At 47.1% G+C, this 16,206-nt stretch overlaps 1 protein-coding gene across 4 annotated transcripts in view; it reads left to right on the forward strand.

The window, feature by feature from the left end:
- Positions 1-16,206, forward strand: part of LOC144945029 (ephrin type-A receptor 4-like) — a 154,197-nt gene that overhangs the window by 36,611 nt on the left and 101,380 nt on the right. For all 4 annotated transcript variants that reach the window (XM_078873203.1, XM_078873205.1, XM_078873206.1 and 1 more), the window contains exon 4: positions 11,236-11,391. In XM_078873203.1, the coding sequence (XP_078729329.1) occupies positions 11,236-11,391 (156 nt within the window). The remainder of the gene's footprint in view (positions 1-11,235; positions 11,392-16,206) is intronic.

The raw sequence follows: 16,206 nt of genomic DNA on the forward strand, positions 1-16,206 counted from the left end.
ATTATATTATTACATTATTTTATTATGCTTTATTTATTTTTATTATTTTATTATTTACATTCTACGTGACTTTACCGAAAGAACCAAGAAGATGAATCCCTGCAGTCACAAAAGCTTTAAATCGAAATTTGTCCGTGCAGAGCCACATGCTGCTCTCACGTGCTCGATGCTGCACGGTAAAACGTGTGCATGGTAGCTCCACGTTCAGTTGATTGCGCGACACAGTCTAAAACACATCTCGCCTCACAACATACGACGGCTTGTACACAGTGTTTTATTACGGAATTGACACTGACCGTTGTAAAGTATTGTAAAATATATATATAATCATTATCATTACCAACGCAGCATATGGGAGAAGCCTGCATCCGTTGGCGCATATGATAATGGGTGGAATTTATGTTTATTTTAAATTTATAGTTCCGCTTATGGCCCTAAATTGACATGGATGCAAGTACATTCGTGCGTATTCCGTTAATAAAAAGTAAACAAGCAAACGCTCACAAACGTATCATTCATCGCCAACTGCTAATCCCTTCCACCAAGCTCCATAATCCGACAATAGCGACATGTAAGAAAATGTGAACAAAAGTATGTTGATCCCCCCCCCCACCAGCACCACTTCTTTACATCAACTGTTTAGCATGATCATTTATATGCATACTGAAAGGGACACAAGGGCAATGGGGGAGAGCATGACAAATGGGTGTTGAAACCATAAAAGATTTAACATTCATTGGTGTCTTATCTTGCTTGGGACAGGAGCTGGGTTTACAGGATAAATAGCTTCATTTGGCAACAGCCTTGCTCTCACCCTCAGGGAGGGCGATCCCAACCTGGGGTGGGCAGCGGGGAGAGGAAAAAGAACAAGTGATAAATCTGTCTTTTCTGCGTACAAATTGCTCCGCTGTGTTTATCCCATCTCGTCACCTTACGGGATTGCTCGCTTGCCTATTGATTGACTTTAGTAACAGGGCCCTGGCCCTCTTTATTTTTTTCGTTCGTTCGCCGCGGCGGAATGCCACCACGAACATTGTTCGGCGGGTCTCCTCTCAGAGCCTTTGGATTCCTCGCCCCCACCACCACCACCACCCAGTGGCCCCACACCACCGGAACAAAACGCCTATTTGTGCACCATTCCATCCCAGGGCCCCATTAGGCCCCCCCGCCTCCCCGCCCGCCCCCAAACATGCGGCGTGTTTGTTACTGGGAGCTTTTGTGCAGAAATGGGAGAAGCTCTCTGTCGGATCAGGAGTCAAGTTACCCATTGTAAATAATTCCACCTTTAAAAGTGATATTTATTTTTGGAACTTTTTTTTTGCTCGCTTCCCCGGTGTTGTCTGTTTGTGCGTGCGTGTGTTTGTGTGTTGCACGGGACGGACAAAAGACATTTATTTTTGCGCTGCAGTGGTGCGGCAAGCAACGAGTGTGGCTCTTTATTTGAGATGTCTTGAAGACTATGGGCCACGCCACATGCCTGGCGTCGTGTTACGAGCAAAACGGCTCTGAGAAATGCTTTCATTTCCATACATTAAGATCAAAGATAAAGGGGCAGCCTAGCAATTGCTGCTGATGGACGATCCTCCCCACTAGAGGGAGCTTTAGACAGCCAGTCTGAGGGTATATTTAATCTGTCTCAAAATTCTAGATTTGAAGTTTTCGTGACTGCAAGGATCCATACTCTTTGGTTTCTTTCGGTAAAGTCACGTAGGTAAAACATAACAAAAGTTAAAAATAAAAATTTTATTAAATCACGACGTTTCGGGCGCAACACAAGCGCTCGTCATCAGGTGATACCACCACAGCCAGAAGCAACTAGCTGTGGTGGTCCCACGTCGTGATTTTCTTTTTTACTTTTATTAGTTTTTTTACCTACGTGACTTCACCGAAAGAACCAAAGAGTCTGTCTCAAACTGGCAAGACGTCTTGAAATAGGTGGACGTACCCACGTTTTACCGTACCATACGCAATCTGCTGATCGACTAACTGAGGTGCAACACTTTATTCTGCTGGGTGGATGAGAGGCAGGTGAATTTAAGACATTTGTCGGTTTTAGTTTTTAGTTTAGATTATAGTTTATAGTTTAACTGCCAAGCCAGTGGATTGACTCAGGGACCTCTGGACTGCAAGTCCAGTGTGCTAACCATTACATAATGGTTTTTGAAATACCGCATATAGTATAAAAAAAACAGAAAGGATAGTAATTCCAGCAAAATATAATCATTTTTGTTGTTAAATTTTTTAATTTGGTGGTTACTATTGATACAGAAAGGTAGTTTTTTTCATGATGGCATTGTGTATCCAAATGTCCCTATGAAAAAAGCATAACCATATCATCGTGTGACAGGTAATCGTTGACATCATTAAAAGTATAAAAAAACACTTTTGGCAAAATGTTTAGGAAAGGTTACCAGAGATATTTCAAGTCAAACTGTCTGAACAATTTTGTCAGCTAAGGCTTGTGATTACAGTGTCGGGAGTGAAATTCATTTCTGGATCAATATAGAGCCAGTCACGAAGTTTTTTTTAGAAATGAAAAATGAATCAATTTTAAAGCAGCACCGATTGTGGGCTTTTTCGATCAGTGACCCCGCCGGTGAGATGACATTTCATTGTCACCCACACACTCGTTTGCATTTTGAAGAGAAAAGCATCACATTTTCGATGTATATTAATGGCCTTCAAGTAGATATATAGCATATTTTTTCCCCATTTATTTATATATTTCTTGGGGAGGGGAGGGGATGGAGATTGCCTGGAAACATCTCTCACTGTGAACGCAAAGATAACACAAAATGCCAGTGGCAGATTATGATGCGACCATTCAGGAAAACGGACAGCGTCTGACTAACACATTGTTAAGTGTGTCCCGAAACACATTATTTTTTGCACCACTAGATAGGGGGAAGCTCTTCAGCACATCACAAAAGTGACACGGAACCAGTCTCGACACCCCGGAGAAACAGATTTTGAAGCGTGACATATACCGCCCGCCCCCCGGAATTACCCGCAGAGCCGATAAGAGGCAGGCCAAAAACAGAGCGCTTAGCCAAACTCTTTTCTGAGTGCCCTGAAAACTACGTGCATGTGGGAACTTACAATCCCAGCCGCCAGGGGCACAGCCAACGTGGGTGTCGTCGAGGCTGATCGGACCCCCCCCCCCGCCTCCCAAAAAAACATTACGCTAAAAAATCATGATGCCAGCACGAGGAGGTCGTGGGGGGCATCTCCAGTGTCTGCCCGTATCAAGGCGACGTCAACGTTGATCCGCGGCACGGCGACGACGGAAACCTTTTACGTTCACAGCGGGTGCGCGCTCAATCGGCTTCAGCGCTCCGTCGGTAGCCAAGCGGTTTTGCGAAGATGCAATGTAATTGCAGTGCAGCAGAATGCCACTTGTCCTGACCCAGTCTCTAATCTAACGAATAACCACCGGGAAGCCATGCACTAGCTGGACTACTCACCCCCCCCCCCCCCAACTGCCCTGGCAGCAAACCGAGTGCAACTCCAGGCACTTTGCACGTCGACAGCTTAAATGGTATCCAGGACCTCGCCCGCGTCTCTCATGGGTCAGCTCAACCCAAAAATGAGTGCAGTTATAGTACTTGGTGCGGTGTGTGACCATCGGCGCTGAGGAGGCTGCAGTGGCTGGGCGATACCATCCTGCATGGCTTACAACAGGTGCTCACCAAAAGCATGAACCCAAAATAGTGTGCACGCACATGTTTCCCTAACCTCCGGTTAGCACGGCTGGCTATGTAAGAAGTTCAACATATATACATTAATTTTAACACGACGGCTTTCGCGACCAATATTATCCATACGTTACTAGTTGGCTGTGTCGGGTGGTGGCGGGTTTAACGACACATTTATATATTTACGCGATCTAACCCAAAAAAACCTGTGCGATGGATATCTACATTCATCTTCGTTTATTTTACGAGGGAATGAAAAACATGTGATAAATTAGTGTGCTTTCCAAAGATCCTAAGCAATACTCTTTGGTTTTTTTTCAGTAAAGTCATAAAAATAAAAAATCTAATAAAATAAATGAAAACAATTAAATGCTGGTAAAGTCACGTAGGTAGAAAATAAAATAAATAAATTAAAACAACTAAATTCAATCACGAAGTTTCGGGCGCAACACAAGCGTCCTTCTTCAGGTGTTGTTTTCATTCATTTTGTTAGATTTTTTACCGTTGCAGTCACGAAAACTTCAAATCTAGAATCCTAAGCAATGTCGTCCTGACAGCTCCAAATCCACATATTTCCAATGCGTTTAATCGCATCGTTGCAGATTGTACACTTTAGGAGACAGAAAATAACGCTTAGCGTTAAGCGCGTTGCACAGTAAAAAAAAATGTGGTGAATAAGAAAGTGATGTTACCGCTGTTTGGCACGCAGAACGGGTGGGATGTTGAACAGATTGACTGGAGTGAGCTTGGCACGGGGTGGGGGGGGGCTGCTCTTTTGGGAACAGGATTTCACCAGCTCTGAAGTGCAATGACCATGGAAATAGCAGTGGCACGAGTCATCGTGGCTAGACAGGGCTGTCAGTGGTGCGTAGGCCGCAGCAAGGATGTCGGCATCTCATTAGCAATGAGTCATTGCATTTTAAACTGAATCTGGTCAAGTGCCACGGCAGTTGTGTTTGTGGCTCACCGACAATGTTTCTACTTGAGATGGACTTAACATTTGTGGAGCAATCGCTTTTTATTCCTTTCCGTCACGGCTGATGAGCGCAAGGCACGGAGGGGGCCCAAAAATGCCGCGCGGCCAGCAAGAAACGGCAAACTTGAGTCGAGAAATGAGACGGCGGGAAGGCCAACTTCCCAATTGGAGCAGTGCAACGGGAAACGCAGAGAAGGGAAGTCGATTGTCTTATGCTGCGGTGGTTGAACACGGTGGGGTCTGGAAGACCAAGCCCTTTAGCAAGGGTGGAGAAAACAAGTGGTGAAGTCACGTGAAAATAAATGCTGTAGTCGCGCCAGAACCGTGAAGCGACTGACCATCAGCACCGCCAACTGACACAAGCACCGTCCCGTGCTCATTCGAACACGAGGACACGTTCACATTTGTGTATATTCTCACGCTCCATTTATCCGCAACACGATCGTGCCCTAGATTGGGTTATCCGCGAGTCAAAATGGATCTGCATTTAAGTCAATTATCCCTTGGCCAACGAGAAGCGGAGCCCCGTGATGTTGTTCAATACATATTTATGAAGGGAAATTCGCGTCATTAATATAAACATCAGAGAGTGCTGTGGTTATCTTAATGCTTGCTTGGCTGTAAGATGTATATTGCATTTATGTTTTTTACACCGATACCCAAATATACTAAAGAATGGATGTGATCTCAAATCGTAATGAGTTACAGTAAATAACTACACATGCCAAAGTCTGCAATAAAATATAAATGTAGTATTTATATTGTACATCGATATATGGGCATTCCAGACCAATGGTTGATAACAACAGATCATTCAGGAGACAAACGCTGGATTTTTTTTTTCAGTTTCATCGGCAGAGCACTTTGATAAAAAAATAAATAAAGCTGTAATGTAAGGCAACGAATTCACGTGCCTGAAGAAGATACTGTCCAATCAGTGCATGGTACCCACTGTGACAAGTGGTTTAAAAACACAGACACTGACAAAGTGAAAGGACCGATAGCCAAGACGCGTGGCAAAATGTTCTTGGGGAGAGCTACACATTTGAAATTAAACTGAGATATGCAGGGGGGAGAGGGGGGGGGGTAACACATGGACCAAGAAACAAACACAAATCACGGACATTATATTGACTGTTCGAAAAAAAGTAAATCAGGTTGGATAGAAAATAACGAGAGGGGGTGATGGCCGACGGATGTGACTGGTGATGGGAATGGCAGCCAAAAGAGGGAACTTGCCCAAGAGAATTACCACTGCAGAGATGCGTCAATGAGGAATGTTTTCATGTTTGCGAGTGAGATGCCTTATGCCGCCTGATGACGGTGATTCGATGGCGACAGGGTGGGGAGGCCTTCATCCAGCAGTAGAGAAACGTTGCTAATGATGATGGTGATGATGTACATCAGCAGTGAGGCCTCGTTATGTTATGTTGCAGATGTTATGGGCAGCGGTCATCTAATTAGAAGTTATTTTTGTGTTTCGTTTGCTGTCTTTCTCCCCGCGCCTCCGATTTAGCACGGTTGGCTACGTACATGCAAGCGATTAGGCATTTTATTAAGCCAGGTGGATGCAGCTACGGTGCAATGGTGAGCACACTAAACTCACAATCCAAAGGCCACGGATTCGATCTCACTGTGTGGAGCAACTTTGATAGATCCCTCCCCACCGCCTCGATTCACCGTGCAGCGGTGCACAAATGGGTCCACCGCAGTTTGGCGATCGGCAATTCGCGCGTGCGGTGGGGCAAAATCAGGGCACTACCACTTCTTTCAAGATGTCTAGTCAGCGTGGAAGAGTAGGCCAATTACCCTGTGGAAGGAGCTAGCGTGAGTCCCCCACCTACCCCGTAGCGGAAGCCCTTTCTGCCAGGAGTGGCGTGAGCAAGACATTGCGATGGCTGCACTTTTACCTTTGCTTTACAAACCCGATTGTGATTCGTTTTTTGTCGCATCAGCCTCTGTGCCACCTCTAATAAGGTGGCTCTCTTTCAAGACCCCGCACCTTTCGATGAGCACGGTCGGCTACGTACGGCGGTGCGAAAGAAGTTCCACAAGCATGCGTACAAACCACGTGTGCACCAGTGGTCGCAACCGGGGTACCTGATACCCGTACCCTACCCGATACCCGGCTACCCGTACCCGGCCGGGTACGGGTACGGGTAGCCGTTTTCGACCCTGGTGCGGCCGGGTACGGGTACGGGTAGGCCGTGAGTCACCGGTGAGTCACCGTTTGTCACTCATTTCGGGTAAGGTACGGATACGGGTAGGGAACGACTACACGTACCCGGCCGGGTACGGGTATGAGTACCCATTTGCGACCCTGGTTCGGCCGGGTACGGGTACGGGTAAGGAATCAAAACCCGTTTGCGACCTCTGGCGTGCACCCAAATGGGAGGAGGCCGTTGCACCAGCGGGTTGCATGAGCAAGCAATTGCAGCGCTGCGCCCCTGCCGACATCGATTTAGCCACAGAGAGAGAGAGACACACACGCACACGCACGGTCAAAATGGCGTGCGTCCAAGGGGGTTGCGACGAGTGAGGCTCTGTCGTCGGGATTGTCCCCGCGTTTGGGTAATAACCTCCGTGGACGTTGATGGCGATTGGAGATTGAAGAGCCTCGTGATGACAAACGGCAGCTGCCATGAGATTTCATAATTTAAAAAAAAATTTAACCTTCTTGCATGTTGGCGCAAGCAGTAGTCGGGGGAGGGACGGGGGGGGTAGGAGACGTGGGGGGTGGTGGTGAGCTTCACATTGGATCAGTGGTTATTCTTAACCTGGGGGTGCGACATGCCCTTTCTGGGGGTTGCGAGACGTGGGCAGATTTTTTTTAGAAGGTAACGCATCAAAAAAACTAATTAAAGCACAGCCATGTTTCATCAACCCCTACGTATTTATTCACGTAAAAACATTTTACGATTGCTAACCCAAGGGGTGCAAGGCTGCAGTAAAGGTTAACAACCACTGCTTTAGATGGTCCCCAAGTCGCAGACTACCAAAGCGTTATTTACGTCATGATTAAATATTTCGTATGAGGGCAAGTGTTTGTTTGACCATCTGTGAGGGGTGTTTGGGGTTTTTTGTTTACTACACCATCACAAATAGGAACAAATCGAAACTCGAGACTCCTTTTGCGGAAATAGTAAAAAAAACACGATTAAATGAACAATTTAAACAATTTTTATTTTATTTTACCAGGTAAGGCAACCACTGAGCTATATAGCTCTTTTTCAGAAGAGACGTGGCCACAAATGATAGCTCAGCGAAGTGGTTTATCGTGTGGAAATGTACAGCAGCCAAAAACTCGTAATGCATGTTGATTCGAAATGTGGAGGGACAAAACCGGAGAGAAACATCCACACGACCATCAGGAGAACACGCAAACTCCAAATATACAGCAGGCGTCAAGGGTTGCCATCAAACCCACGACCTCCTGTATACCAGGCGAGGTAGTTAACATCTCGCCACTGTGGCGCCTCATGAGCTATTAAAGATTCATCATGTCTTAGAACTGTCAGGCAACTATGAGTGGTCCAGTTAGCACACACAATTTGCTGCTGACTGGGCTATATTGGGAATGATTGTGCAAAATCCAATATGCTGTCAAGTCATTATTCACGGCTACTCTGGAAAAAATATCTTATGAAGACGGATTGAAGCAACAAAGAAATTAGCACAATAAAGGTAGTGTAATTGTTCCATAATAGCCGATAAGAGTCATTAACCTATGCCTATGCACGAGAAAGGATGATCACACTTAGGATAGACGCGTGCTAAATGAAGGTGAAGCAAAAGGAAAGCACTACATTGAACAACACCACTCTTGGGGGAATGATCATCATCTCATCATCAACATTTCAGTGCTGGATTTAAGGCCTTTCCACGCCGTCGCGATCCCCCGTGATTTCGCGATGAAACGATCCGGCCAGCACCCTCACTCACACCCTCACTCACACCCTCACTCACACCCTCACTCACACCCTCACTCACACCCTCGCTCACACCCTCGCCAATCTCATGACATCTTCTCACCCAGTGGACGTCACGCTCGGATGCGTTCCATTCTTTGGATGCCACTCCGGCACTGTTCTTAACCATCGGTCATCCCTCCTTGTGACGCATCCTGCCCAAGGCCACCCACTCTTCTTAACCCTTTTCCATTTTGATGACGTATGTGTACGTGTATGTTACCAGGTTTTCTTCCGATTCCATTCCGATGACGTACGTGTTATTTTAATTGAGTACTTCTGGTTTCAGTTTTTTTTCTTCCGATTCGGAAGAAAAAAAGTCAAGCAATGTTTTAGTTTTTTCTTACGATTCAAAAGGAAATAACTCAAATAAAATAACTTCATCAGTATTCGAGGCTCCCACAAGGCCATGCGGGAGGGCGTGCGGGACAGTTTCGCACCAGCGATCATAGAGTGCGGTTGTGTCGCTACACTTCTCTGCGTGGAGTACAATGTCTTTAAAAAGAAACGGCGCTAGGCGTCTCCAAATAAAATGAACGCTGAGCCCGTTTGCACATTCAGAGATTCGGCGGTGAACGGTACACCCACCCTGCAACTTGCAGGCGTCTCGAGGGTTAACAGTGTCATTTTAATTATTTAACCTGTGCGTGTTCTTTCGCCCACGTGGTTCCTCTCTCTGTTTCTCGTTGTAATTCCAAGCGTGCATCTCTCCACGCTTCTTTGCACACGCTTCCGTTTGTTCTTCCGTGTGTGTGTTTTTTTTTAATGACTGAATCATATGTCAGAGCAGGTAGTAACGCACTTATAAATTCATCAACCAGCGAGGTGTATTTCTTGAACATGCAGAACCACACCGAGGAAATGAGCAACGGTTACAGTTGAATTATTTTGGAACCTGCACTATCACAAACGAAACGTTAATGTGCATCGCGAATAGAGCTATGAAGCAACGTATACGTGTATAATATGAATCATTAAAATAATCCCAAAGGAGCAAAAAACAACACTGCATAAAGACCATCCGGGTACAATTATTCCCTGCTGTCGTTTTCCTTGTCTGCATGTACTCGCAGATTACCAAGCCTTCAAACAACGTGTCCTGTCAAAGTCCATTCACTTCTCTTAATGCTGAGTGCCACGATTTGTAATCGCGGCTATTTCTTGGCCCACATTTCTACACTACCCTCTGTAACTAATCCCAATCATCCATACGTACACGATACACACAGATCGCTTGGTGATGCTGCGTTGGCAGTGATACACAAGCACAAATAACAAACAAAACCTCACATTATGTCAATAACACCGACTTAAAAAAAACATGGCGGGCAACATTTGGGCAATGGTCCTTCTTCCTTGCACATTGTGCTACTCAGAAGGACCGTTGTGAATAAATCCGTGGGTAATAGAATCCAGCGGTAATCTGTCCCCCGTATCGCCGCCAACAAGCGTTCGTGAGACATGCATTCTTACGTGCCCAATCTCATGCCCGCATCTTGAGCACGAGTGTCGATATTAACCGATGCCCTCCTTTTCGGCAGCGGTGCGCGACGCGTCGTAATGCTTCACAGCCGGGCAAACCCACAGCCTCTTTGCCCTGCAGTGGTCCCCCCCTCCAACGCCAACTTCGCCAGCGGTCCGGCCGACGACGGCCCAGTGGGTTGCTGCGTGGAGGCCCTCTCAGACACGTTGTGCTGATCTTGGAACGGGCGATAGCCGGATTGTGCGTACGCTTTCATGGACGAGATGCCGGCAGCGGTGAATGACAACAGCGCCTGTCCCAAATGGACCGCAGGCACGAGAAGAGATTCCCATTTACAATTTTACACATAATGGTCCTTTGTAGGCTGACCTCTGGGGAAATATTTAGAGTGGATCAACACCGTTTACATGACTCTTGTGTGGGTATGCGTTTATGTCCTCTGTTAAGATGTGCATGTGTGCACACGTGTGCGTATAGATATATATATGTATTGATATTCATGTCTAGATATAAATATGGATATGTGTATGGATGTGTATGTACAAGGGGAACGGTAGTGTAGCGGTTAGCGCGCTGCGCTTACAAAGCTGGCGACCCGAGTTCAATTGTCGCTCACAGCCAACACCGGTGACGATTATCATCTGAACCGGTTCTGGGCCTCACCTTGATCAACTCGCCACAAATGAGCACCTGGTGCGATGTGTAAATATCGCCCACTGGGGAGACAAAGGCGGCTGGTCGTGATGCTCGTGACCCATCTCTTCACGTGCTGTGCTGGCCTTCATAGGTGCTCGCTAACAGCACTTGCCCCAACAGTCTATTAAGACTATATGGGGGATCTTTGTATATGTCTATATTTGTAGAAATATATAGGTATGTACAGATACTGTGCTATTGAAATGTGTCATGGTGCTTATTGTTATTATTACGTGCTCACAGCTGCATGCGTCTTCATTACAATTATTTTCATGAGTGAGACGTGTTGTGCAAGCGAGAGCGTGCGTTTGATGGAACCACCTCTGGCAATGAGGCTCAAGGTGTTGTTTCTGTTTGTTTGTTTTCAATCCTCTCTCCTCTGCTCTCTCTCTCTCCACTCTGATCCCCGTCTCTAAGCCTGCGGCATCGGGTTCTACAAAGAGATCGCCGGCGAGCAGATGTGTTCCAAGTGCCCCCCACACAGCCTATCGCATCGGGCCGGATCGTATGACTGCGAGTGCGACGAGAGCTACTACAGAGCCAAGGCGGATCCCAAGTCCATGGCATGCACACGTACGTTGGCGCGCGTCGGGGGGCATGCACACGTACGTTGGCACGCGTCGGGGGGCATGCACACGTACGTTGGCGCGCGTCGGGGGGCATGCACACGTACGTTGGCACGCGTCGGGGGGCATGCACACGTACGTTGGCGCGCGTTGGGGGGCATGCACACGTACGTTGGCGCGCGTCGGGGGGCATGCACACGTACGTTGGCGCGCGTCGGGGGGCATGCACACGTACGTTGGCACGCGTCGGGGGGCATGCACACGTACGTTGGCGCGCGTCGGGGGGCATGCACACGTACGTTGGCGCGCGTCGGGGGGCATGCACACGTACATTGGCGCGCGTCGGGGGGCATGCACACGTACGTTGGCGCGCGTCGGGGGGCATGCACACGTACGTTGGCACGCGTCGGGGGGCATGCACACGTATGTTGGCACGCGTCGGGGATGCAATTCCGTGCGGTGGGGGGACACCTTGAGCGGCATCGCAAGCGGGTCACATTACGTTCTCCTAGAGCACACTGGGGGGAGGGGGGGAGAGTGCTGTCGTGAAACGCATGTTTCATGAAAGACCGCATATGCCGAGCACGACGGTATAACTCCGCGATGACGCGGGGGACGTCTGCGATGTTAGCCATGGTTTTACTTAACTACGTCGCCTGGTATACAGGAGGTCGTGGGTTCGATCCCAACCCTTGACACCTGCTGTATATTTGGAACTTGTATGTCTCTCTCTCTCTCCCCGTGGTCGTGTGGATTTTTCTCTGGGTCCTCCCGATTTTCCCCTGCACATTTTAGAATCAACGTGCGTTTAGAGAGTGTTTAGCTGCTATGCATTTCCACGTGGAGATAAGCCGCTTCGTTGAGCGATCCTTTGTGGCCAGGTCGCTTCTGATAACAAGAGCTATGTAGCTCAGCGGGCCTTACCTGGTAAAATAAAATCACAAATAGTTGAAGAGTGTAATGGTTAGCACGCTAGACAAATACGGAGGTCGCCTGTTCGACCTCCCAGCAGTACCACAGGCTCATTCGAGCCGATCTGTTTTGATGCCCCCCCCCCCCCGTATTCTGTGTGATGCAGCAGTGCTTGTCACATCGCCACTCGTGTCCACACATTGTTAAGCTGCAGAACTCATTGCCACGTTCCGTTTTCTTTTCAAGTTTTCTCTTCTGAAATATGCAATGTTGCGTCTAATTCGTGAAAATGAATTAAAACACGCTGCTATTAAGAAATACATATTCTTGGGTCTTTCGGTAAAATCACGTAGATAGGTTCAAAGAAAGTTGGTAATAGTTAGCACAGTGGCCTTACAATCCAGAGGTCCCCTGTTCGACTTCGTCTCCCAGCGTGGTAGTTAAATCCCCCGGCCTCCATCCAACAAAAAGTATAAATGGTTACGTTGCAGTTAGTCGATCAGGAGATCATGTGCGGTGGGATGAAGTGTGAGTACTCCCACTCTTTCCAAGAAATCCGGCCAGCATGACAGAGTCGGTCAAAGTACCCTCGCGAGAGGGTCTTTCCATGGCTCCCTCTAAGGCAGTAGCCCTTCTGGCAGCAGTGGCTTGAGAAAACGATTTCAGAGCTGTACCTTTATTTATTTTTACGAGGGCACAGTTAAACAGCTGTCCTCGCGGTGCACTCGCTAGCGCGCCAGTGTGTGTGTGTGGAACCGAGGCTTCAATATCCATAACTGCTGAGCAATTTCCTTTTGGGAATTACTTGATCACACCATCTGCCATAAAATAGATGTTAATAGCATGCATTGGGGTTCGGGTAAAATAGCTCAAATGCAAAATGGTAAAATTACCTGCGACCAAATTCCATAAAAGACATCATTATGCAAAATAATGATGAGCATCATCATGGAGAATATAAGTAACAAAATAAATGAGCGGACAATATATCTCCTGCTCCTCCACATGAAGAATAATAGTGTTTTAGACTTCCCATAAACTGCAAAGCCTTCTGGGAGGGCTTATTTCCAGCAGCTTTGGTTCAACACAAGCAAACGCTCCAGTGGTTTCACCGTAGTACATCAAAACTGGTCTAGCGATAGCCGCTGAAATACGCCTTCCCAGAAGGCTTTACGGCTGACAGCATTTGTAAAAAAAAAAACACGTTAGAGGAAGTAAATACATTGTGTGTTTATTAATGTTATTAAAATCAGATCTTCTTTCACATCTTAAGAATGGCAATAGATTTGGTCAATAAGAGGAACATTTTCTCTCGGTTTGTTGAATAAAAGGGGAACAAAATGTTACCCTATATTAAATAGATATGTTAACAACTATATTATATTCCAGATAGGGGAGTGGAGGCAAAGTGGTTAATGCACATGCATAGTACAATGCGCAATGATCCCAGCCACCTCAGGTCGTGGCGTGCCTCGGTGGCGAGATGTCAACTACCTCGCCTGGTATACAGGAGGTCGTGGGTTCGATCCGGATTCCGACCCTGACACCTGTATATTTGGAGTTTGCACGTTCTCCCCATGGTCACGTAGATTTTCCGGCTTTTTTCCACCACATTTATAAACACGCGTTTTAGAATATTTGGCTGCAACAAATTTCCACATGATAAGCAACTTCATTGGGATATCATTTGTGGCCAGGTCGCTTCTGAAAAAGAGCTTTCCAGCTCAGTGGGCCTTACCTGGTAAAAACACATTCCTGCGGAGGGAGCTGGTAGGAACGTTGGGTTGCTCGGTCAATGGCCAGGGTCAACGGCGGCGTGGTGTATTCCGCAAATATGGCCGACTGTGAGGGCAGGCACAAGCCGGCGTGAGTAGGTTGAACGTTGAGTTTTATAAGGGCACCACGGGGTGATCAGCCCCTCCCCACCCAGCCCCACCCCTCCCACCCCCCACCCAGCCCCACCCTCCCCACCCAGCCCCTCCCCACCCTCCCCTCCCCACCCAGCCCCTCCCCACCCTCCCTACCCAGCCCCTCCCCACCCTCCCCTCTCCACCCAGCCCCACTCCTCCCATTTTTGGATGCACGACGGACGGACGGACACAATAATCCCCTGTGGGCTGGTGGAACCAGGTGGTTCCTACCAGTATAAACATAGTCTAGTTTACAGTTTAGCTACCTGGCCATTCCTCACATCTGTAAAAGACCCGACGCAGACGATCCCTGACTTTGATCTTCGGCGAAGCTTCCCGGCTACAACCCTAAAATACATCCTGACATAAACCATGGCAGATGTGGGACTTGGTACACAAATGTTACTTCAAAAACTCTCCAGTGTGTGACTAAAGTCACCCAGAACAGACCATGAAACGTCTAACGACTCAACGCTCCATTCACACAAACAAAGGAGGCACCATCACGGCAATGCTCCACTCCGCTTCTCCCAACGCAATCATCTGGCTCAAGCAGCGCAATGTCAAATGCTCATTGTTGCTCTACTTCATGCAGAAGAAGTGGTGAGTGGTAACCAAACCAGAACTGGGCTACTACCCCTCAGCAACCTTCACTGACCAGGTTTGTGAAGTCTGGTTAATCTAGCCAGTGGATTGACATATTTCTTTGTCAATTGTGTATCGTGTCATAAATGTTGATGACGCTGGGCTGCATGAACATTCAGCAACTGGCTTGTAACAAAACAGCCCTGGACGGTGAGCTAGTGTGTTCTAATATCGCTTGACAACACCACACAATGCCTTCAACCAGTAACCAAATCAAAACAGTACATCATTTATTATTTTATAAGTTGAAGCGAAAGACATGTCAATATAAATTGAATGATTTTATTGAACTGAGATGATTTTATTAGCCTGGACCTCCGAAGAGGCCCATTGACAGCACAGCTGAGTATTTAATGCTATTGTGAGATAAAAGCAAATACAAGCAGAACTCCACTCTGTGTCTCAACGTATAAATAAAAGTGCATTTTAGCCCACGTCCTATTGACTTACCAGACCAATATTACCCAGCAGCATCTGTTTAAACGAGTAAAACTCTTCACCGGATTCGACCTTCTGGGTCTCATCAGCAGCGAGGCTTTTGAAACTGATGCTGCTGAATTTACCCGAAGCTGTCGGCAAGAGCACCCCATTTAAACTATGGTGCCCCATAGTGAGGCAGACACTTTGTGTAGGTCAGCTAACCTCACAGCTATGCTCGCTGGTGAATATAATATACAAGGGAGCCGATCAGTGTGGTGAAATATGGTGAAACAACCGCCATGACCTCTACACCACGGTGATGCCTTCATACAGCAGTGAACTGACAAAGGGCTGCACGTTATGCATTTAATTATTCTGGCAGAAGGAACACGGCACCATTTCAGGGGAAGCCCCATGGCAGTAAAGTTGCAATTGAGAGTGTAAACGATATTTAAACATTCGAGTACGAGGCAAATTTTTACAATTTCACATTCAGCCAACTCCCACAACTCTCGTGAAAGTTTTTTGTCCAAATCCTTCGCGTGCATTCGTGACCGTTACAAATAGGCTACATAAAATGATTAATTCATGTTTGTAATGGATGGCGAATATCAAAATGCATGAAAAATACAATTGCCAAAATGTCACATATACGGCGCTGGCATGCCTGAAATGCTAACCCTTAGCAGCGGGGCCTGTGCAATATCCTGAGATCGTGTGCTCGAGACACATACATAGAGGACAGCAAAATGGCCGTGTGAGGCAGTCTACTCAAATTGTAAATGTTGTGGTTTCACGCTTTAACACACCGGTGGGCTAAAGCAGTGAACTATTTGTCTTTTGTCAACGTGACACTTTTTTACTGATTGGCCGTGTCGGGTGGTGGAGGGTTACGACACATTTATAAATAACGCGATCTAAACCCAAAAATCGTT

Source organism: Lampetra fluviatilis, chromosome 36 (assembly GCF_964198595.1).
Source record: "Lampetra fluviatilis chromosome 36, kcLamFluv1.1, whole genome shotgun sequence".
In the NCBI taxonomy this organism is placed as follows: domain Eukaryota; kingdom Metazoa; phylum Chordata; class Hyperoartia; order Petromyzontiformes; family Petromyzontidae; genus Lampetra; species Lampetra fluviatilis.